The 23,055-nt window shown below is 32.0% G+C and overlaps 1 protein-coding gene and 1 long non-coding RNA gene across 13 annotated transcripts in view; one reads left to right on the top strand and one right to left on the bottom strand.

The window, feature by feature from the left end:
- The window catches only part of st18 (ST18 C2H2C-type zinc finger transcription factor), a 65,900-nt gene extending 46,401 nt beyond the window's left edge, over window positions 1–19,499 (top strand). For 7 of the 11 annotated variants that reach the window (XM_058765096.1, XM_058765094.1, XM_058765095.1 and 4 more), the window contains 16 exons: window positions 555–645; window positions 1,722–1,814; window positions 2,010–2,209; window positions 4,121–4,317; window positions 6,417–6,572; window positions 8,053–8,298; window positions 10,156–10,262; window positions 10,402–10,464; window positions 10,581–10,649; window positions 11,163–11,225; window positions 11,657–11,737; window positions 14,807–15,028; window positions 15,687–15,775; window positions 15,955–16,058; window positions 16,156–16,299; window positions 17,376–19,499. In XM_058765096.1, the coding sequence (XP_058621079.1) occupies window positions 555–645; window positions 1,722–1,814; window positions 2,010–2,209; window positions 4,121–4,317; window positions 6,417–6,572; window positions 8,053–8,298; window positions 10,156–10,262; window positions 10,402–10,464; window positions 10,581–10,649; window positions 11,163–11,225; window positions 11,657–11,737; window positions 14,807–15,028; window positions 15,687–15,775; window positions 15,955–16,058; window positions 16,156–16,299; window positions 17,376–17,516 (2,066 nt within the window). In that variant the 3' untranslated portion in view covers window positions 17,517–19,499. Of the gene's footprint in view, window positions 1–554; window positions 646–1,721; window positions 1,815–2,009; window positions 2,210–4,120; window positions 4,318–6,416; window positions 6,573–8,052; window positions 8,299–10,155; window positions 10,263–10,401; window positions 10,465–10,580; window positions 10,650–11,162; window positions 11,226–11,656; window positions 11,738–14,806; window positions 15,029–15,686; window positions 15,776–15,954; window positions 16,059–16,155; window positions 16,300–16,654; window positions 16,717–17,375 lie in introns of all 11 variants that reach the window. The other 4 variants (XM_058765101.1, XM_058765103.1, XM_058765104.1 and 1 more) reach the window with 4 other exon arrangements.
- Window positions 7,299–21,311, bottom strand: LOC131533070 (uncharacterized). 2 transcript variants are annotated; one of them, XR_009269036.1, is made up of 4 exons: window positions 21,106–21,311; window positions 20,989–21,022; window positions 20,628–20,683; window positions 7,299–8,278 (listed from the first exon to the last, which is right to left on the bottom strand). It is a non-coding gene; the product is annotated as an uncharacterized LOC131533070 (long non-coding RNA). The 2 variants fall into 2 exon arrangements; XR_009269035.1 differs by lacking the exon at window positions 7,299–8,278 and adding an exon at window positions 19,497–20,280.
- Between the last annotated feature and the right edge of the window lie 1,744 nt (window positions 21,312–23,055).

The raw sequence follows: 23,055 nt of genomic DNA, 5'->3' as shown, positions 1-23,055 counted from the left end.
TTCCTGCGGTAGGCAAATTAAAAATGCATTCTGGAAACAACTTTGCACTTGCTGTTTTCTCCATTTGAGAGTAGCACAACAAACATTCGCCATTAAACAGTGATGTGACAAAAGGAACAGAAAATGTAATTAAGTTTTTTTCCCTTTTTTTCCCTCCAATATGAAAGCATGTACTCCTAAACCAGTGGCAGCATTCTGCGAATCAAAGGACCCGCGGATGCAGCCTAAATAGACGGGCACATCCTCCAAACTAATTATGAACAGACTGAAAAGTTACTAAGGATAGGACTTCAACAATATGTGTGTGTCTCTTAAATGGTAATCAAAATGCGTTTGTAGTCATGATGTTTTTGCATGTTCATATTTGAAGCGAGACCCAATTTTAAGCTGCAAAGAATGGCATGGGAAACTTTATTTAGCATGAAAAGTTGAAAAGCTGCAGTAGAAGCTTGTGTGAATTCCACTACATGCTGAATTACTGTTTATTCAATAAAATGTCCATTCTTACTATATAATTGTTCTTTTGATAAACATTATGCTATTGTTTCTTACAGTCCTGGCCATGCACGAAAACGTCCTCAAGTGTCCGACACCTGGCTGTACAGGAAGAGGTCATGTCAACAGTAACCGTAGCACGCATAGAAGGTCAGCACAATGAAAACAGCTTGATTATAAGTGATGTTTAATATCATTAAGATACTATTAGAGTTTTTATGAATACTCTGAATTAGTTTTTATTTTATATTTACTGTTTTAATTTTTATTTAATGCTTTAGTAATTTTATTGTGTTTTTGTCGTATTTTTTTTTTTTTTATATGACTATATAGTTGTTGTTTTTTTTAATGGAAGCCCATTTTGCCATAGAAAAAAAAAATTATAATAAAAAAGGTCATTGACACTTCATCTCACAATTCTGAGGAAAAAAAATGTATATAAAATCAGAATTGTGAGTTGTAAACTCGGAATTGTGATTTTAAAAAAAGTCTCCGGATTCGGACTTTTTTTTTCTCAGAATTGCAAAACAAAGTCCAAATTGTGCAATTTAAAAAGTCTCAATTTCCTTTTTTAAAATTATTTTTATTCCATAGTTTTAGTTATTTTAGTACATCAAGTTACACTAAATGAAAATGAGAATTCACCTTGGCTGAACTAGCTAATTTTTAAACTATAAAGTCATTTCTTAAATATTTTGTTTCAGTTAAAGTTTATTTTATTTCAAGTAAGAAAAGGTTTTACTCAGAATTCAGTTATACTGAAATTACACTATTAATTTCTTGACAATCCTTCTTGCTCATTGTAAGCAGATTTGCATAGATATTTAGCAGCAGGGAGTAGGTCGCGGGGGGGGGGGAATGAAATGAGTGGTTTATAATAACATTGCCAGTTGACAACATCCAGAATTTGACCCAAAGAAAATGCAGTGTTACTATATTTTGCATGGTTGCACTGTCTTAAACCACCTTAATTTACATTAATTTACCCCAAAAAGAGATGCGCTTGCAATGAAACCTGGATATTTACTTAAAAAGAATCATGAAGTTTTGCTCTATCAGGAAAAATCCAATGACACTTAAACTAGACTATAAAACACTGTGATGTTCATTGCATAGAAACTATTGGATTCTTTTTAATTGTACAATTACTTCAGTGCACCCGAATTCAATTAAAATAAAGTTAACAACCCAAAAGAGACTAACTTCCGATGTCTGTTTTCACACAGTCTCTCAGGCTGCCCGATAGCTGCTGCAGAGAAGATCTCCAAACCGCAGGAGGATCCCGCAAAGTGCAGACAGACGGCAGAGAGGATGACGAGGTAAGAAACCTTCATCTAGGAGCAGCTCTTATACATATTCCTTTACAATCAAGCAGGCTGAAAATAAGTTCATAAGCATTCTTTCGGAGCTTTAAATGATATAATTAAATCTAATTCTAAATCTAAATTGTGTGACTTATGATAAAGAATAAGCAGCAACACAAACATAAGTGCAATTCTTTTTTCTTTCTTCAGACCTTTAGGAAACATGAAGAAATTTGACTTCACGTACAGATTTGCACATCCTATGGCAGCGTTGCAGGCCAGCATGGCCAAAGACATGGACAAGTACACTAAAGGCCATTTTGACTACGCCAGTTTTGACGCCCAGGTCTTTGGCAAGCAGGCTCAGATGGCATCCGACCAGAGTCACGAATCTTCACACTTTCCTGACTGTGAGTGTCTATTTAGTTTCAAATCAAAGGTTAACCAGCATGCACTGACATTACTGTTTAAAAAAAGAAGTTCTTTTCAGTGTCATCATGTGTGATTTAGTACATGTACAGTCATTTGTTTGTGCCATACAATCTGCTCTGTTCAGTCTTTATCAAGCACCCTGATTTGGGCCAATGATCAACCACCTAGAACACCCTAGCAACCACATGGCAACACTGAAAACACTCAGAACATCTTGGCAACTGCATAGCAACACCCTGGCTTCATTTGCATGTGAAAACACCATTCACATTTTCTTTAGAAAAAGTAAAAGTCTTTTCTATAAAAACAAATATATATATATAATTAATATAATAAAATATATTACATTATTATTTATTAATAATATTTATATGTAAGCATTATTATGAATTTAACAAATTATATGTAATTTTTATTACAGGTTTTTTATAATATTCATATGAATCATATACACACACACACACACACACACACACATATATGTGTATATATATATATATATATATATATATATATATATATATGTATTATATGTAATTTAGAACATTTATATAGATGTATATAATGAATAAAATAATTAAGAATTATATATTAATAAAATATATAATTAATAAATATACAATATAAATGTATAACTAGTAAATAAAATATTTGGTAACACTTTATTTTAAGTTGTCATAATACAGAGTAACTACCTAATTAAGTACTTAGTAGTAGCCGTTTTAGTTACATGAAATAAAATGTACTTACCATGTAACTAAGTTATGGAAGAGCCTGTACTTGGAAGACCAAGTCTGTTACACAGCTATTTGTACACTTAAGTACAATCTTGATACACTTTATTCTAAGTAGCTTATGTTTGTGTAATATTATGAAATTGTAATGTAATTAGAAATGTATTGCATGTATTTAAGCTGTGTACTGGTGGGTTAAATCAAACTAAGGTGCAGCTGGATAAGGTGTACAGTATAGAAACACATGAAGTACACTTAAGTACAATCTTAATAAAATAAAGTGTAAGTAGTTTATGTCTGTGTACTTACATTTATAATTACGTTGTATAAAGTCTGCAACACATATGTAACAATCTTTTGGTTACACAAGTAGCTGTGTAACAGACTGTCTGTTACTTATGTGTAACAGTAGCTGCCTATTACATCTACATAATTACAAACTGTAAGTATAGGCTGTTCTATAACTTAGTTACATACATTTTGTTTCATTTAAGTACAACGGCTACTACTAAGTACTTAACTACGTAATTACTCTGTATTATGGACACCTTAAAATAAAGTGTTACCATATATATTTGATAATTATATATATATATATATATATATATATATATAATATAACATAAATATGTAATACATTAAAAAAATATATATATATATATATATATATATATAAAATGTTAATTTTTCTTACGAATTTAATTACATAATGTATGAAATATAATATTTATTAATCATATTTACTTATACATTATTCAGATTATACATGTATATGATAAATTGTAATGTATAGAAATAATATTAATATGAATGATTTTATTTATAGAGAGGCGCAAGACAGATTTAAATTGATCTTTTTGTAATGATTAATTGTTAAAATACAGCCATTTGTAGATAAATTGAATATTAACATTATATAATTAATTAATATTTGATATATAATATACATATATTCGTATACATGTAATCGAATAATAAATGTGTAATAATATTGCTTTTTAATAATACATTCAGTATATGTATAATACTTTTTAAACCTGCCTTCTACATAGATGTGGGTTTGCAGTTCCTCTCTGCATAATATAATCAGTTACGATCTCTCCCTCTCTCTCAATTCCTCTTTTTCTGAGTACTAACTATTCCCACCATTTCCAGCCGCTCAGTTCCCCTGTTTTCTGGGTTCTGGTGGTCGTATGATCATGGCCGGAGACAACAGCCCCAGTCGCCATAAAGCCCAAAGCAACGCCCTCCAGTCCAACATCGCATCCGCAGCCATCCTCAACCTCTCCACCCGTTGCCGAGACAACGGCGAGGCCCTGCCCCCCAGCCGGCCCCTGGCATCATCCACAAAGGTAATCAAATTAGACCACTCAGAAAAAGGTATTTAATGTGGTCATTCTGAAACAACTGTGATTTGTGTATGAAAAAGAGGAGTAACATCAAAAGACACTTTTTGGCACAGAGAACTGTGTTGCCTCTGGTGGCACAACAACAAGAGAGTGGGAGCTTTTTTTTCTTTTACCCACACTGGCCCTAAAGCTTTAATGTACACAAAGGAGAATTTGTGTAATCACATCAAAAAGAGTTGGGAGGAATACAATCACAGCTTCCTCCTCTATGACAATTATAAGGCTTTTTGTAAAACATGTGGCCGTGCATTTGATTTCTACTTGCGCTAATGGTAACGTTGGGTCTTCCTCTTGTTTGCAGGAGAGAGCGTGTTTTTTTTTTTCAGTGCAGATGGTCGAAGACATTTTGCTAAGTAATATATTATCCTAGATAAGCTCACACAGATCCTTTCGCGTTGATCTCTAACAGACGATCTATGAGAAGTTGGATTAAATCAATTGGTTGGAGGATTAATAGACATCACTCTTTTATTTCAATTAAATAAGGAAAGTCTACGCAGGCCGTCAGATCATGTATGTTACAAAGTGAAAATGGATGTGTTATGTTATGATAGAGTTGTGTTTTTTTTATTTAAGCCTTGTTCTTAATAGAAAAACAAACTATTGATATGCAAATATTGATATAAGTAAAGATGGGAAACATGAACATATAGGCATGTATGCAAATAGTCAAAGCGTGTTCGAGTCTAGGTTACGACATATTTTTCTTTTCTCACAGACAAAAGTGGAATAATGCCAACAAACTGAGCTATTATAATCATAAATATGAAGTTTTCTGGCTTTATGCATTCCTGAAACTATACAACCTAACTAAGCACTTGAAATTGAACGCAATTTAATCAAAATGCATAATAAAATTAAATTAAATAAAAAAAACATAAAAACAACAATACAGGATCCTAATGCTGTGTATTTTGGTAATAATTAGAAAACATAACACAGTTTGATCCATCCAGTTTGATACCTTCGATGTACAGTATATTTTTTATATATCCAGCCCCCTTTTTAATAGAAAAACAAACAGTTGATACACATATATTAATAAAAAAAAAAAAAAAAAAAAGAATTAAAAAGCATGCCAAAAGTGGAAAAGTGGCAAAAAATTAGCTATTAAATATAAATATGATACAAGTCTTCTGGCTTCATGCAAAATATTTTTATTTAAAAAATCGTTAATAAAAAAATAATTAAAAAAAAAATTGTGCTCTGCATTAAACCCATCCAAAGTGCACACACACAGCAGTAAACACAGGGTATATATATATATATATATATATATAATGTAATTTAATGTTATTAATGTGAATTAATAATGTGAATAATGAAAACTTTTCTTATGTGCTAACATAATTTATTAAAAAGCATGCTGGAGACATGGCCTAGTGATTAGTGCATATGGGCAAAGCAAGTTCAAATCCGGCTTGCAACATTTTCTGTATTATTTCTCAGAAAAAAATGGAAATGTGCCAATAAAGTGTGCTATTAAATATTAAATCTAAATATAATATATATTTTTATATATTTGTAAAACTATAAGAAACTTTTCATTAAAACATAAATTATTAATGAAATTATATATATATATATATATATACACTTGTGAAAAGTAATGTAATTAATGTGATTGAACTTTCTTTCTTATATTATGCTAAAATAATAAAAACAGAAAACAGCAATCCAGGATCCTAATACTGTAGATTTTAGTAAAATTTAGAAACATCCAGTTTGGCGGCTTCAATCAAAGCAGGTCTTCCTCTTAGACACGAAGACATAAAACTGAGAGCAACTCGCAGAAGTATGGCGTGAAACGCTTCACACACCTACACACAACACAGGCCGTTCGTAGTCCCAGCACTCAGTGGGCAGAGAGCAGGTATACTGTACAAACTGAGCGAATGAATAAAACAGTGTTAGCCGATCTGTCATCTGCTGATGTCTGCGTTGAAATGTCTTTATGCATGTTAAGTATCTCCATTTCCCTGTTTGTGCCAAGTCGCTTGTTTTTTTTTTTTTTTCTAAGAATACGGCTTATCTTCTTGCAGCGTTTCATGGAAGTGTGGGAGAAAGATGTCACCTCACTTGTTTCTGAGGCTGGAGAGAATGTCATCAGACGAGAAAAACTCACATCCTGCACAGGGATGAACTCGATAGGTGTGCTGTCGGTCGGTTCTAGCTGGTTCCAGAAACAGCCATATTTGGTGTGCAATCTGAATTATCACGATTAGTTCCTGATAAGCTCTCCTTTGTTTGCTACCGTGTGAAATGTGTGTGGAATAATTGGTGCGTCACGTTTTAAGCAGTTAACAAGTTGCATAAAAACTCTTTGCTAAAACACACATTCATACACCAGCACATCTGTTGGTCGTAAAAGTTATGATATTAAGCAACACAGAGCTTTTAAACATACTATTAATGATTGTGACCTAAAACCACTTTGGCTGAGATCCACAAACTACCTCCCCGTGGGAAAAAAAAAAAAATGGAAGAAAACCGAATAAATAAATGACTCCAATCCATATGTCCATTAATTAGAAAACCTATACATATCTAATAGAAAGTGACATTATTAATCATCTGAAAATAAGATGGTGTAATATTCAAACTAGTGCTAGGCAACAATTAATCGCGATTAATTTCATCCAAAATAAAAGTTTTTGTTTACATAATATATGCGTGTACTTTGTATATTTATTATGTATAGCCTATATAAAGACACACATACAGCATATATTTTGAAAATATTTACATGTATATATACATATATTTAATATATATAAACAAACAACATATTTTTCTTAAATATATACATGCATGTGTGTGTGTGTTTATATATACATAATAAATATACACAGTACACACATATATTATGTACACAAAAACTTTTATTTTGGATGCGATTAATCGTTGCCCAGCACTAATTCAAACACGTCATTTAATTTTTAAAATGTTTTTAAATAAGTCTCATATACTCAAAAATACAGAAATATTGTGAAAAATATTGCAAATTACAAAACTTTTTTTCTGTTTGAATACATTTAATTTTTTAATTTATTCCTGTGACGCAAAGCTGCATTTTCAGCATCATTACTCCAGTCTTCAGTGTCACATGATCCTTCAGAAATCATTATAATATGCTGATTTGCTGCTCAAGAAAAATTTCTTATTATTATTAATGTTGAAAACAGATGTGCTGCTTTATATTTTTGTGGAAATTGTGATTTTCTTTTTTTTTTTTTTTCAGGATTCTTTATGAACAATGTATTTGAAATATAAATATTTTGTAACATTATAAATGTCTTTATTGTCACTTACGATAAATTTAATGCATTCTTGCTGAATACAAATATGAATTTTCATGAAAAAATTGTCTGCAATGCAAAGATTGTAAGTTTGACTGGTTAGAAAATAAGTAAAAGCACACCACATTGTAACAAACCAATGTTTTGAGCTTTGAGGTATCATTTATGTCTGTAACACAAATAAGGTTGAATGAACTATGCACAGAATTGTAATATTCACAGTTAGGGCTTTGTTCAAGCCTCTAACCTCAATTATGAGTAATAGTAGTGTGATTTTCTAGGTTTTGGCTCAGAAAACAAGTTCAAAACACTGTTTTCTATGGGAAAAGTGCTCTGGTTATCAAAGGTTGGGTATCAACAACACTTCTTTATCATTCAGGACTCGCTGATAGAGGTAGACGAAAATGGAACGCTGGATTTAAGTATGAAGAAAAAGAGAGAAAAGGCGAGGGACTCTCCCATGATGCCGACGTTAGGAGACGCTCTTTTCACCCCACCTGAAACCTCTCTAACCAAAGCGGCGGGTCTCCAGATCTCCCCGGCCATCTACCGTGTCCTCTACGAACAGGACGCTTGGGACACGCCGCTGAACTACAGCAAAACACCTGCGCAGCAAGACAAAGAGGTGAGACAGAGGCAGTTATTTACACTACCATTCAACGGTTTGGGTCGGTGAGATGTTTTAATCTCTTACGCTCACCGTAGCTGCATTTATTTGATAAAAATACAGTAGAAACAGTAAAATTGTGAAACATTTTTACAGTTTAAAATAACTGTTTTCTATTTGAATATAACTTAAAAGTAGTGCTGTCAAATGATTAATCGCATCCAAAATAAAAGTTTTTGTTTACATAATATATGTGTGTACTGTGTATATTTATTATGTATATGTGACCCTGGACCACAAAACCAGTCTTAAGTCGCTGGGGTATATTTGTAAAATAATTTCAAAAATACACTGTATGGGTCAAAATTATCCTTTTTTTTTATGCCAAAAATCATTAGGATATTAAGTAAAGATCATGTTCCATGAAGATATTTTGTAAATTTCTTACCGTAAATATGTCAAAACTTCTAATATGCATTGCTAAGAACTTAATTTGGACAACTTTAAAGGCGATTTTCTCAATATTTAGATTTTTTTTGCACCCTCAGATTCCAGATTTTCTAATAGTCTGATCCTAACAAACCATACATCAATGGAAAGCTTATTTATTCAGCTTTCAGATGATGTATAAATCTCAATTTCAACAAATTGACACTTAAGACTGGTTTTGTGGTCCATGGTCACATATGTAAATACACACACATGCATGTATATATTTAAGAAAATTGTTATATTTGTATATTAAATATTTATATATAATATAATATATTGTAAATATTTTCCAAATATATACTGTATGTGTGTGTATTTATATATACATAATAAATATACACAGTACACACACACACACACATATATATATATATATATATATAACATAAGCAAAAACCTTTATTTTGGATGTGATTAATCGTTTGACAGCACTATTTAAAATGTAATTTATTTCTGTGATTTAAAGCTGTATTTTCAGCATCATTACTCCAGTCTTCAGTGTCACATGATCCTTCAGAAATCATTCTAAGACGCTGATTTGCTGCTCAAGAAACATTTCTTATTATTATCCATGTTGAAAACAGTGAACAAAATAAGCTGATTTATATTTTTTTGGAAACCATAATACATTTCTTTTTATGATTCTTTGATAAATAAATGATACATTTGGAAATAGAAATCTTTTGAAACATTATAAATGTCTCTATTGTCAATTTCGATCAGTTTAATGCATCCTTGAACAAAAATCATATACAATTTTTTTTTTTAAACTTGAACTCTATGTAGTATGCAAAACTCCTAATAAAATTGGGTGGAAAATGTATAATGTCTAATTATAATAATGTCCTGAGGAAATACATTCAGTGTCTAAATGCTCTTTGACTTTGTTGTACGCTACATTAGGAACACATTCAACTTAAAACCCTTATGTTTCTATTTATTCATCTAAATTATCTGGTTCAGTCAGCCACGACCTTAGGCGCACTGTCTCTTGCGATGTGCTGCTGTGACACTAAAATTGAAAAGAAATTGCAGAAGAATGTTCCTGAAAAGCCGACAATTTTTCATTCTCTTTAGAGTCAAAGAACAATCCCAGACAGTTGTATGTTTGTCTGGTTCTCCCTCTGACATCTGGTGCGCAAAGATACTTACCTTATAAAAAAAGTAAGTAAATCCAAAGGTTTTACGCCCATCATAAATACTACGAGGGATTATATTGGAGTTTAAATGGATATATGTTTTACTAAGTATACTTAAGCAGCATCAGACCTCTCACAGACTATTAGTGCACGTGTGCTCACAGAATGCCATTTTTTAAGTGACCGTTACGACTTTTCTTGGAAAATTGCACAATGTTTTGACATTTTATCTCTTGTCTTGCAGATGGATCAGCTGGAGAAGGCGTCTCTCGAGGATAAAGCGTACAATGGAGATGCAAGCATGGCAAAAAACAAGATGCTCATAAGAGACACCAAGAAAGAGCTGATGAGGTAATAACAATATTTGAACCGCTGTTTTGGGGTTTCTAGGTCACACACGACCCTGTTAATAATTAGAGCATGTATAGTAGATCAGGAAATCATAGGCTGTGTGCATCTGGTCATTAATCCGGTCTTTTTCTCTTCGCAGTTGTCCGACACCAGGTTGTGATGGTAGTGGTCATGTGACAGGAAATTATGCATCACATAGAAGGTAAAAAGCCCAGCAAATTTTTCACCATCTTTATTTTTCAAGCAGCAAAATAACCTTGAAAAATATATACATAATATCTACATTATGTTTTTTTTTCTTTCTTTTCATTTTTGTAGTGTATCTGGTTGCCCATTGGCTGACAAGACCCTGAAATCACTAATGGCTGCTAATTCTCAAGAGCTCAAGTAAGACTTAGCTAAAGTTTCAATCCAATAAAAATAAGAAATTATTTAAAATTACATAGAATTAGTGTGTAGAAATAATGTAAATATATATATATTTCATAAATTATTATAAGTAATAACCAATTATAATTATAAATATTTTATTATCGTTTTTACTGTTATTGCCATTATTTATTATGCATTTTATTATTTAATAAATTGTTTTGACCTAAACATTTTAGTTGTATTTTGTATTTGTTTTAAAATATAAAAATATATAATATTTTTTAAATCAAAATTTGTAAATATGAATATTTATTATTTGTTATTATTATTATTATTATTATATGAATTTATTCAAACTGTTTATGTACATATAAATATATACAAGTCATTATATAATATTATATTTATCATTCATATTAGATGAATATTACACACACACACACACATATATATTTTTTTCCTTTTTTTCTGTTTTTCCTACATCATATTAATTTATATCATTGACACAAATTTCTATTTATTTTAAAGGTGTCCAACTCCTGGCTGTGACGGTTCAGGTCATGTGACAGGAAACTACGCATCTCATAGGAGGTGAGCCTCATTCGACAGGACATCTCTATTAAATATTCTTCGACTTCGATGAAAGATGAAAATGTAGTGACAGTTTTTGATGTTTCTGCATGACAAAAATGGTCATGCTTTCATTATAACATAATGTCTAATTTTTAAACCAGTGTGTTCTAGTTCTAGATGTTATACTATAATATATTTTAGACATCAGGCCACACAAAGGCACTCAATGGGTTAAATCATTTGCATTTAAAACCGGGTAATTGCCAAAGAGTAAATACTTTGTGGCATTTCACGGCTGTTGAGGTAATGACCCCTGTTCAATGGCAACACGACAGGTGTCAAAGCTTGAAACATCACGCAGTAAACGCAGCGGCCGTATCTTCCCCACACACACGTCTGCACGCTTGAACTTCTGAAAGGTTCGTCACATATGTCATGTTCCTTCCCAGTCTGTCAGGGTGCCCTCGTGCCAGGAAAGGAAGCTTGAAGCTCACGCCAAGCAAAGAGGACAAAGAAGAGCCAGAGATGAAGTAAGACACCACCAAAACAATGACAACCAAATGCTTGCTGTTTTTATTTAGATTGAACAGAAAGGTTTTACTTTACACTTAAATGCATCATCATTTTACACAAAACGTCTTGTTTATTTGATTAAATAAAAGATTTATATATATATCTTTAATAGAAATTTATTTTTTTTTCTAAAGCATTAGAGGCACAAGTTTCGGTGAGAACTATTAGGTAGGTTTGAAATCTATTATAAAATTAAATACAAATTAAATTAAATTAACTTAGTATGAAATGTAGCTAGGTTTAAATGTATCAAATGACTGTATCATCGCTATAAAATAGTGATCTGTTAATGTGTGTAAAAATTTGAATTAAAAATGTAATTATTCACAGAGAAATATTTTAATTAAACAATTTAAAAAAACTAATATTTTGCCATATCCCACAATTTTTCCTCATAAAATTAATAGGATTTTTTTTTTTTTTTTTTTTTTGTGGTGAGAATTATTAGATAATTTTTAAAACTATTATAAAATAAATAAAATAAATTGAATTAAACTAGCCTACTGTAGGTTTAAATGTATCAAATGTCTGTATCTTTATAAAAATGGTGCTTTGTTAATAATATATCTAAAACCGTTAGAAATACTTTACATTAAAAACATTGTCACTGTATCGCACAATTTTTATTTTTGGAAAAAATTAAATAAATAAATATATATGTACTATAAAATAATTTCAAAACAACCTGTCTATCTAGCCTTTAAAACAATTATTTTCACAGTAAAACACATGTAAATAAGACATAAATGTTGTTTTAGGGAATACTGTATGCCAGAAAGCTAGATGAAAAATCATTATATAAATCCATAATTTTTTTTTGGTTTTGTTTTAATAAAAATAGAAGGATAGTTTATGTTTGTAGCACTGCATTTCCTAGAAAAAAACATTCAAAAATATCATCCTTTTAATTCAGGGAGCTCAAAACTCTTTCCTCGTTTTCCCGTAAGATCTCATTTAATTACAATTAACGCAGCAGTTTGCTCTTTAAAAACATAATACTATGGAGGAAAAAAAAAATTAATTGAATTGATTCCAGCCTTAAATCCGAAGTCTAACCCAGAGTGACAGGGCTTTCCTACTTTTGCATCTGGGCTAGCATTTCATTTTTAATTACTAATGCAAAGATGAGAGCTTAGGAATTAGACGGTAGCAGGTCCACACACACTAAAGGAGGAACAGAGAGGCAGAGAAATGGACGGGTGGAGAAACGGAAAGTACATCTGTAATGTCGCTAGATTATTGTAAATTGGCGGCCATATGGTCCATCTCTGTTGTCCCGCGGTCAGAAACGCCATTCCCGGAGCTGGACACAACGGCCAGTGTTGGAGTCGTAATGTTGTCTTGTTTTAGTCAGCGTATTAGAGCCAAAACTGCCATAACAACCTTTCCCATACAGGCCCGCAGACAAGCTATTTGTACTATCCCAGATAACCTCTCACCTCTTCCAATATGGGCTATCAGGGAAAGGGTCAGCCACCTCCAAATCATGTGCTTTTTCCCCCCTGTGGAGGACGCGCAACAATTATGTGCAATTTATGTCATTCCATTACTGACCTAGGGGGAAAGTGAGCAGCAAAATAAATTGGCCAACTCCTCACCACTCTAGTCTTCAACTTGGTAGGGCTTATGTTTTCCATCGGCGGCACGTTAACCTCCCTGCCCGTAATTATTTACTGGAGTGCGTTTCCGACGAAGTCCGCCTGTGCCGATAGAATTATTCCTTCTCTTTTTTCTGCTTCGAATACATTTTTAATCAGCATTTCACAGGATTAATCTTCTTAATGGTATTTGAAAAGTCTTCCAACTCAGCAAATTGGGGGTGGGGGTGTTTACAGACTCGCGAAATGACAAACGTGGTGGTGTGGGCCCTTGGAAGTTTTAGCCATCAAATTATCAAGCGAATGTATATGGGCTTGTTTGTGTTTACTTCATAAGCTCTGAAACTAGTTCAGTCTCAAATAAGAGATTATCTTCGACAATCACTGTTACTCTGTTGAGTTTAGGACAACAAAAGAGGGCTGCGTGGGGGGTTTCATTTAAGCAGGTCGAGGGGTCGGGTCACATCTGTGTGGGTTTTTGGCATGGTGACCCAGAAATCTATACCAAACAACCTTTGTGATGCAGATTATGACCCCCCCCCCAAACTAGTATTGTTTTAGTATCACTGATATAGTGTTATAGGTTTTTAGTTATTATAGTTTATTTTTACATTTCCAGTTTTAATGATATAGATAAAACTACTAAAAATGACAAATCCACAACGAAAACACTAAAATTTCAACCAACATTAAATAAAAACTGAAAATATATCATTAAAATCAAATTAAAAACATAAAAGGTTTTAGTGATTTTGTCACTTTTTTTTTGTCACACATATATATGCCTAAATAGATTATATTCCTTTTTTTATTTTAGTTTTTGTTTAGTTAAATTAGATTAAATTGTTTAACATGTTGCCTTGGTAGCAAGCCGAATTAAAACATTTTTTATATATTTTATTTCAGTTAATGTTTATTTTATTTCAAGTAAAATGTTTTTTGATGGTTTTATTTTTATTTCCAGTTTTAGTTATATAAGCTATAATAACCTTAAAGTTATTGAAAATACTGAAATCTATTTATATATATATATATATGTGTGTGTGTGTGTGTGCACTGCATAAATTAGGTCTAAAAAGTTCACTAGTAATATAACTACTTTAATTATTAACTGAGAAATATTTTTATTTTATTCTATTTTATATTAGTTTTTAAGTACCAAAAACCTATTTTGCTGTATCTCACATTTTTCTCATAAAATGAATATGAAAAACAATATTTAGTTAGATCTCCTAATGTTGATGATCCTACTACATTCACTGATCATTTGTTGGGGGGGCAAAAAAAACAAAAGTCTTAATTTATGTACTATGTTCATGGACAGTGAAAATATCTTTACCAGAATGCACATAATCTTCAGTGAAATCAGTGTGCATTGTTTTGTTGTTAATGCGATAGTGAGTATATATTTCCTTTCTCGTGCACCAGGTGCCCAGTGGCAGGCTGTGACGGTCAGGGCCACGTGTCGGGTAAATACACATCGCATCGCAGCGCAGGAAGTTGCCCCATCGCCACCAAGCGGCAGAAGGAGTGCTCCGTGAACGGATCGGCCTTCTCCTGGAAGGTCTGTAAACAGGAGCTTCCGCACTGCCCTCTGCCCGGCTGCAACGGCTTGGGTCACGCCAACAACGTCTTTGTGACACACAGGAGGTGAGGAAACTATACAATAACCTGGAACTTCAGTTCTGATGTTAAACCTAGTATCTACTGTATAATGAGATCTCTTGTCTTGACCCAACCTGAAGACATTCACTGTGAACTTATCCACATATATATTATACTGAAATATGATATACATTAAATTCCATTATATTATATATAATGTAATAATACTATACATTATATAAAATGAATATTAAAACACTAATATATACACGTTGACTTCAGAAATAAGATAACAAAAGTATTTGTGATTTAAAATATGCATTTTGTTCTGTAATTATATATACACACACAGAACTCGCTGTATTATTATTATTATAATACTTCCAATAAATTTCCAATATTATTACTATTATTTCCAATCAAGCCAACATATGTAGATTATTAATATATACAGGTTGACTTCAGAAATAAGTAAAAATAACAGTATACATGATGCAAAATATGTATTTTCTAATGTAGTTTATTAATTTTTGACCACCAGTATCCAATAATGTTATTATTTGTAAATGTAAACATTCTGTGAATGTTGCCGATTATGGTCATATATGATACTTATTATCTGAAACTAGACTATAGTTAAAAAAAAAAAAAAGGAAAACTTGCTAGTACTGATCTGTAGATTTTGTGTTTTGTCCCTTGACAGTTTGTCAGGATGTCCACTAAACGCCCAGAGTATCAAGAAGAAACTCTCTGATGAAGAGATGATGACCATCAAACTCAAAACCAGCAGCGGTGAGTAATTCAAGCGCTTCAAAACAATAAAAGAGCATAAAATGAAGCTCAATGCTGAATGTTTGACCTGCTAATATTATCATAGTGTGCAATAAGAAAAATAAAGTGCTCCAAAAGTTACAGCGGCTTTCTCGAGTAATTTAGTTGAGATTAACGTTGTTTTGTCTTCTTTCAATCAGGTATTGAAAACAATGAAGACATGCAGCACTTGGATCACGAAATAAAGGAGCTAAATGAATCCAATCTGAAGATAGAAGCAGACATGATGCAGCTCCAGACTCAGGTGAATAACAGGATATGCATTCATTTTACCTTCTTACACGCTGAGCATTGTGGGTAATGTAGTTTCAGAGCTGAAGTTTGTCCCTGTTTTAAAACAGATTTCATCTATGGAGTGCAACCTGAAAACTATCGAGGAGGAGAATAAAATAATCGAGCAGCACAACGACAGTCTGTTGAAGGAGTTAGCGCGTCTCAGTCAAGCACTTATCAACAGTCTCACAGATATCCAGCTGCCGCAAATGGTGAGACGGACCTCAGGCTGAAACATTTCCACCGACACGCTCAGATAAACATGGAAAACAGAACCTGATCTCTGTCAACAAATATTATTGCACAGTTTTTGATCACTGCATAAGGTCCCTTACGAACATTGGTCACGGTAACTAACTACACTGTGAAAAATCAGGTTTTCAAGTAACATAATACTTATAATATAAAAATATGGTAGTACTCTACTTATAAGGTTTCTGCAGGTTTTATGAAGGCCAAGTTCATATTTTTTTAAGACGAAGTAAAGAAAATGATAGTTTTCATACTTTGAGAGATATTTGTTATTGTTTAAAGAATAAAATCACTTAAATTTGTTCAATTTCTCAGAAAACAAGACTTCAACTATCTTCACATTGCATTTCAAGTAAATGTAACAAGACAGTATGTATGTATGTATTCATTCATTTATTTAGTGCAGTGCATGCAACTTTAAATTTAATTGAAATTAGAACTTTGTGTTCTGATTAAGACCTTTATTTGTGGTTGACCCACAATGAACTAACAATATAAAATAATTCTAAAGCAGTTAATGTTAATTTCAAAATTAAAAGATGATAGCGTTAATAAAGATGAATAAATACTGTGTCAAATGCTCGTTGTTAATGTTAGTAAATACATTAACAAAAATAATCAGATTTAATATTAAAAAGATTATTTAATATGACCAAATCACATTGAATAAATTAGATTACGCTAATGAAAGTCATTTTTATCAGCTATAAATATTTCCTTAAGGAACCAGCTGCATATTTTATATTTAACAGTGCATTTTCTAACAAAGTACCATAGCTGCTACAGTAAAACAAGACGATTTAATAGCCACATGGGTCTTAAACTTGTTTGTAGGCCAATTTAATTTAATATGATGATTTATATGAATTCGTTTAATATGATTTTACTTTAGCAACAGTAGCTGTAGTTATTATGGTATTTTTAGGTAAACTGTAGTTAAAATGATACATGCTTGTAAGGGTTAAATGCATTTTAAAACCATTATGAAACCTGCATTTTAGAGTTAATGAATTGAATGCTCTTTAATGTGTTTCAGGGTCCAATAAACGAACAGAACTTTGAAGCGTACGTGAACACGTTGACGGATATGTACAACAATTCAGAGCACGAGTATTCACCCGAATGCAAAGCCTTACTGGACAGCATCAGACAGGCCATCAAGGGCATTCACGTATAAGGCCAAACTCTCGTTCACAACCGTTTGATTGTCCGCAGAGGGCTGGCTTTGTCATCTGTGCAAGATGTGTGTCGTTTAAAACAACAACAACAAAAGAGTAACTCCATTCCATGACAAATAATTCATTGCACTGAAAATTACCAGCCACATTTTTACAGCTCAATGTTCTTTTTAGTGAGATTTTACCTCCTTTTGCACTTATTTATTTCCTATGGTTTGCTTGACTTTATTCCGTATTGTTCTTTTTGTGTGTTATTATATTATTGCTACATATTATCTTTATTCATCGGTACTATTTATCTCACAGTAATCTTATTTATTGATTGATTTATTTATTTATTGCTATCATTTTTGCTGCAACTCCAAAATGCAAGGCCAATCTTACATATTGTGAATTTTATTTTGCATTGTTGTACAATAACTGGGAGTTTTAGTCGTTCGAAATATATCACAATGACTTTTTCCTTCATAACTGATGTCAAATGTAAGAATAGTCCACTTGCGCCACCTGTTGGTGAGCAGCTGTTATTGGTCTATTAGAGCCGTACTGTATGCATCCCTGACTTATTAATTTTTTTTTTAATGTAGTTCATGTACGCCACTGAAATGGCATCATTTGTTCTCATGCATAAACTCTTAACAAGAAGAAAAATATTTTATCTGATTAACTCTCCAAACGACTGTACAGCGACTGTACAGTGAGCAAAAATCAAATCATCCACATACACACACAAAAAAACGTATTTCCGTTTCTGTTCATATGAACTGCCTTTGGTGTGCACATCCGTGTGTGCATATATGTGCCTAAATGTAAATGAGTACATGGAATATGATATGTTTTGTGGTAGAGCAGTATTACGTGAATGGTGATTCATTTTATTCTGCAGTATATTTATTTTCTGAATGAAAAGCCTCTAAACTCTGTTTACCTACTGTTTATACGCCATTTTAAGTATGTAACGATATTCTTGTAAAAAAGTGTTTTATGATCAGGCACAATACGGTTTTTATTCTTTTCTGTGAGACTGAACTCCTCAACCTTTGGCTTCTTTTGTGCGACAAACGGTGGGCTCTCAAATAGGTTTTATGGATGATATTTTCTCAAAGCACTTCATGTCTTCAAGCCACTAAAATATAAAAATTGACAATTTACAGCGAAAGAACAGCAATAGAGAGTAATCTTTCCATTTTGACTGAATCTGTACCACTTGATTTTGTGTTTAAATGCACAGCCGAGGTCACCTCAGCAGATCTGAGTGCTGTTATTGCTGTGTTTCGATCACAAACGGCCTCGTCGCAGCACTTTTAAAGCTTTCTCTAACACTAAACGTACCCTTTTGCACTTTTATTCTGTTATTTAGTGTTTATTTCGAGTGGGTCACAAATGCGTGATCGATCGGTGCAGGTTAATTAGCACACTGAAGGAGTTTGACCTTACTTTTACATTGTCCATTGATTGTCAAAAAATGTTTTTGCAGGTCATTCAGATGGAATAAAACACTATTATCTGACCAAATGAGCATAAAGAATTGTATTCTCAAAACCGAATCTTTTTTTTTTTTTATCCTAAATTACTGTATAATTCATGATTAATTCTGTTTAAATTATTTGTAATTCCTAATTTTTAATTTATAAACCACAGATTGTTTGCTCAGGAAGTTTTGTGAGGAATATTTATTTTTCCTTTTTGTATTTGATGTTTTGTAATGTGATATGAATTTTTTTGTGTAAAAGAAAAAAATAGTATAATACACAGTACTGTAAATGATTTAGTTTGTTTTTGTTTTTAAAAATGTTTTTTTTTTTCAGTTCGAGTAGTTTGTATATCAGGATTTCCTTACACTTTTAAAATTTCATAAGCAGTACTGCGCTGTGTTGTACAGTTTGTGTATGGTAGAAATAAACTATTGAAATGATCTGCATAGCACTCATTGTACAGTTGCTCGTATTAAAGCTCATATATAAATATTTATTCGATATAGATCTATATGAAGAGTGCATTTGAGAGATATATATGCATGTATAAGTACTGTATATATGTATATGCATGCATGTATATATGCATGCAAGTACATATGTATACATGCATGCATATGTATAAATAAATAATGTATCTTTGAACTTATTTTACACATATATATACATACATATATATATAATATTTATTTATTAGGTTAAATGTTTCATAAAATATACATACATTTTGGTGGTTTCACATGGTCACTACATTTTTTCCATCTCTAGTTCATTTTAAATACTCTTTTGATGTAAAAAGTTATTTTTAAAATGATAAACATTCCATATAGTCTTTATTTAATAAAACTGCAAAAATACACTGTAAAATTTGGAAAAAAAGTCTTGAATCTTCATGAAATCATAGGGAAGCACTTTTGATCCTCACAGAAGTCTGTTGTTTTAATGGCTTCCCGATTAAATAAAAAAAAATTAAAAATCCAAAATTATACAATTTGCAAATCGATTAGGCAGTGTAACATTTAAAACGTTTCTGACTTGACTCTAATTTACGCTCAACTTTTCACTCAGTCAATTTGAAGTGCTCTTGCTACATGAAAAATCAATTTTGAAAGTATAAATATTCCATAAATTCTCATATTTATTCATAAAACTGCAAAAAATATACTGTAGAAATAGCAAAAATGTCTGAAAAGGTTGAATCTCCATGAAATTAATGAGCACTTTTCCTCCTCACAGAAGTTTGTTGTTAATAGCGTTCCGATCCCTGCCGAAAAAAAACAATAGAACCCTGCCCAAAACACAATAGAAAAATGTAATGGTTTTAATGGGAATTGTATTGGTTTTAATGGAGACTATAATCGTGTCTACTGGTATGTGACGGATTCTATTGGTGGGATGTTAAATCCTATTGGAAAAATGCCCAAAACACACTACAAAATTCCTTTTTGTAATGGTTTTACTGGAAAAAGTTAATGGTTTATAATGGTATTTTAATGGAAACCATTGGAATTTCTGTGATGCTCAAAACCAAATCTAAAATGTATTAATTTGTAAATCAAATTTTAAATCGTGCTCTTGACATGTTCTAGGCCTAGGGAACATTATAAGATTTTCAAAAACAATTTTCATATTTACCAGCAGATGGCGTATGAATGCAACTTTGCGGTACAAACGTTTTCAGGCCTTCATTCCTGGAGTCGAAAGTATACACACACACACACACAAAAGACAACAGGCGCTGATTTCGGATTTAGAAACGGCAAGAACAAATAAACAATAAGTTTTAACCAGTTCGACTGGTTAAATCATTAAACAATAAGGCATTTAAAGCGTTTCCTCCTCAGGCACCTCATGGCCTACAGCACTAATATGGAATCTGCGCCATGTAAATACGGTGTTCGGTTTGTTACCCTTTGTAATTATCTTTTTATAATTATCAGAGTAATTTATCCTTGCCTTTGATGAGTTGATGATGATGCAAATTACATCTAATTACCTGAAATGAGGCACAGCTTTCTGTTACACGTCACCTACAAACAAAACCAAGAATTATTAAACGGTCCGTGACAGACGTGCACAGAATACGGTGTATGTTTGACTTGTGTTGATTCACCTGAATCTCTCAGTGGGATATGCTAACATGCCACGTTCGTAGCGATTTACAGAAATCTCCTGAAAATCAGAGAAAAAGCAGAGGTGCTCCTGGCTGTCTTTGTCCCACTGCGCCAGTGAACTTCTACAGCCACAGGCCTCACAACACTAGCTGTCCTCATTAGCAAATACTGCCTTGGAATGAGTCGAACTTTATTTAACTATATTTGAAAGGTAATGATACTCATGCAGATTATAAATGTAAATAAGCTCCTGTATGCATCAAAATTAGCTTGGTGCACTATTTTTAGTACATGCTATTTTACATAAAGTGGTCTTCTCATCTTAAATGAGTTCACCCTTAGGCCTATCTGATCTTAACCACTGATTTACATTTTCTCTTGCTGTAATATAAAGTTAATTATAACTATACAGACTAACCTAATTCAAATCTTTCTCCTAAAAGATAAAATAACTAAATAAATTAATTAGATTAAATGAACATACAAACTTTTGCATAAAACCAAGCTTAAGTTAATATAATGAACTATTATGTGTGTATGTGTGTATATACACACACCCAGACATAATAGCTTATTATGTTAAATAAAACACTTTTATTGTATTTAATATATCAAATGCAAGAATAAAATTTGATTTAATATAATAAATTATTATTTAATACAATAAATTATTACATTATGTATATAATAAATAGCTATGAATATCTGTCCTTTAAAAAAGAAGAAAAAATCTGTTTGTGTTTAATGATTTATTTTTGTTTGTTTTATACACATTTATTAGATATTTTATTAATTGTATTATATTTATTATTTTATTAAATTTATATATATATATATATATATATATATATATATGATATTTAATGTAATAAATGATTATTTAATACAATACATTATTAAATTACATTATATTACATTACACATAATAGTTAACATAAATTATTATTTAATATAATAACTCATATTTGTCCTCAAACTAAGTAAACTCTTGCTTGCTTACAAACAACCCATTAAATTAAAATATAAGCAAATAGTTTTATAAAGAATCTGCATCTAATTCCATCTGTCTTTTTGATCGACATATGCATTCTAGGAGGGGAAAAGTGCACTGTACATTTTGGGGTTAAAGGGGAGTTTTATATGACCCTCTGTTGCTTTGAGATCATTTTACCCATAATTCCATTGGATGAGAGTTCTATGTTATAAAGTTATTTTGGGGAACTTGGTACAGTGTTGGTACATTATGGCCTGATGTATGTGGGGGGAAAAACGTATTACACAATCAATCCTGTAGGAGCATCGTCCTCTATCATTGAAACTTAATATCCAGATGTATAAATGGACACTTACTAATTTTAAACTGGTTTCATAATGCTAATTTCCCAATAGAGTTTGACTAAGTGGATCTTAAAGGGCCATGATGGGTCAACGGGGTAGAATGGCCTATGGGAAAATAAAAAGATGTCATCGTGGTAAGTGAATACTGTTTTCCAGTCCGGCTGAGAACACTGACATATGACAAACTCTACCAACAGAACTGTTAACCAGCCTTATATTTATGCCAGACAGCAGTATGCTTGTATTCAGACTGATTTAGCATGTAGTGATGCAACCCTATAAGCACATGGTGGGTGCTTTGGATGTAAATAACAAGGCATGCTTATTCCTTTCCAGGAGTAACTGTGGATTGAGTGCTTCTGAATGAGCCACTGTCAACAGATTTCAACGCCAAAAATCATCTTCATAAATCAGTCTGCTAACACACAGACCCTGACCCCAGCTGCTCAAATGATTGACACAACCACTGATTCAATGCTAAACCCAGTAATCATTTGGTTTACGCTGGGTGTTTTAAAAGAAAGCTGCTTACGTGAGTTCTAAATGCCTTTACAAGACCATTTGTAAAAGTAATCTAGTAAAGGACATTGTTCTGAAGCTTTTTTCACTGA

The sequence above is a fragment of the Onychostoma macrolepis genome, chromosome 24 (genome assembly GCF_012432095.1).
Source record: "Onychostoma macrolepis isolate SWU-2019 chromosome 24, ASM1243209v1, whole genome shotgun sequence".
In the NCBI taxonomy this organism is placed as follows: Eukaryota; Metazoa; Chordata; class Actinopteri; order Cypriniformes; family Cyprinidae; genus Onychostoma; species Onychostoma macrolepis.
Note: the sequence above shows the minus strand (reverse complement) of the source record. Positions and strands in the feature narration are given on the sequence as shown.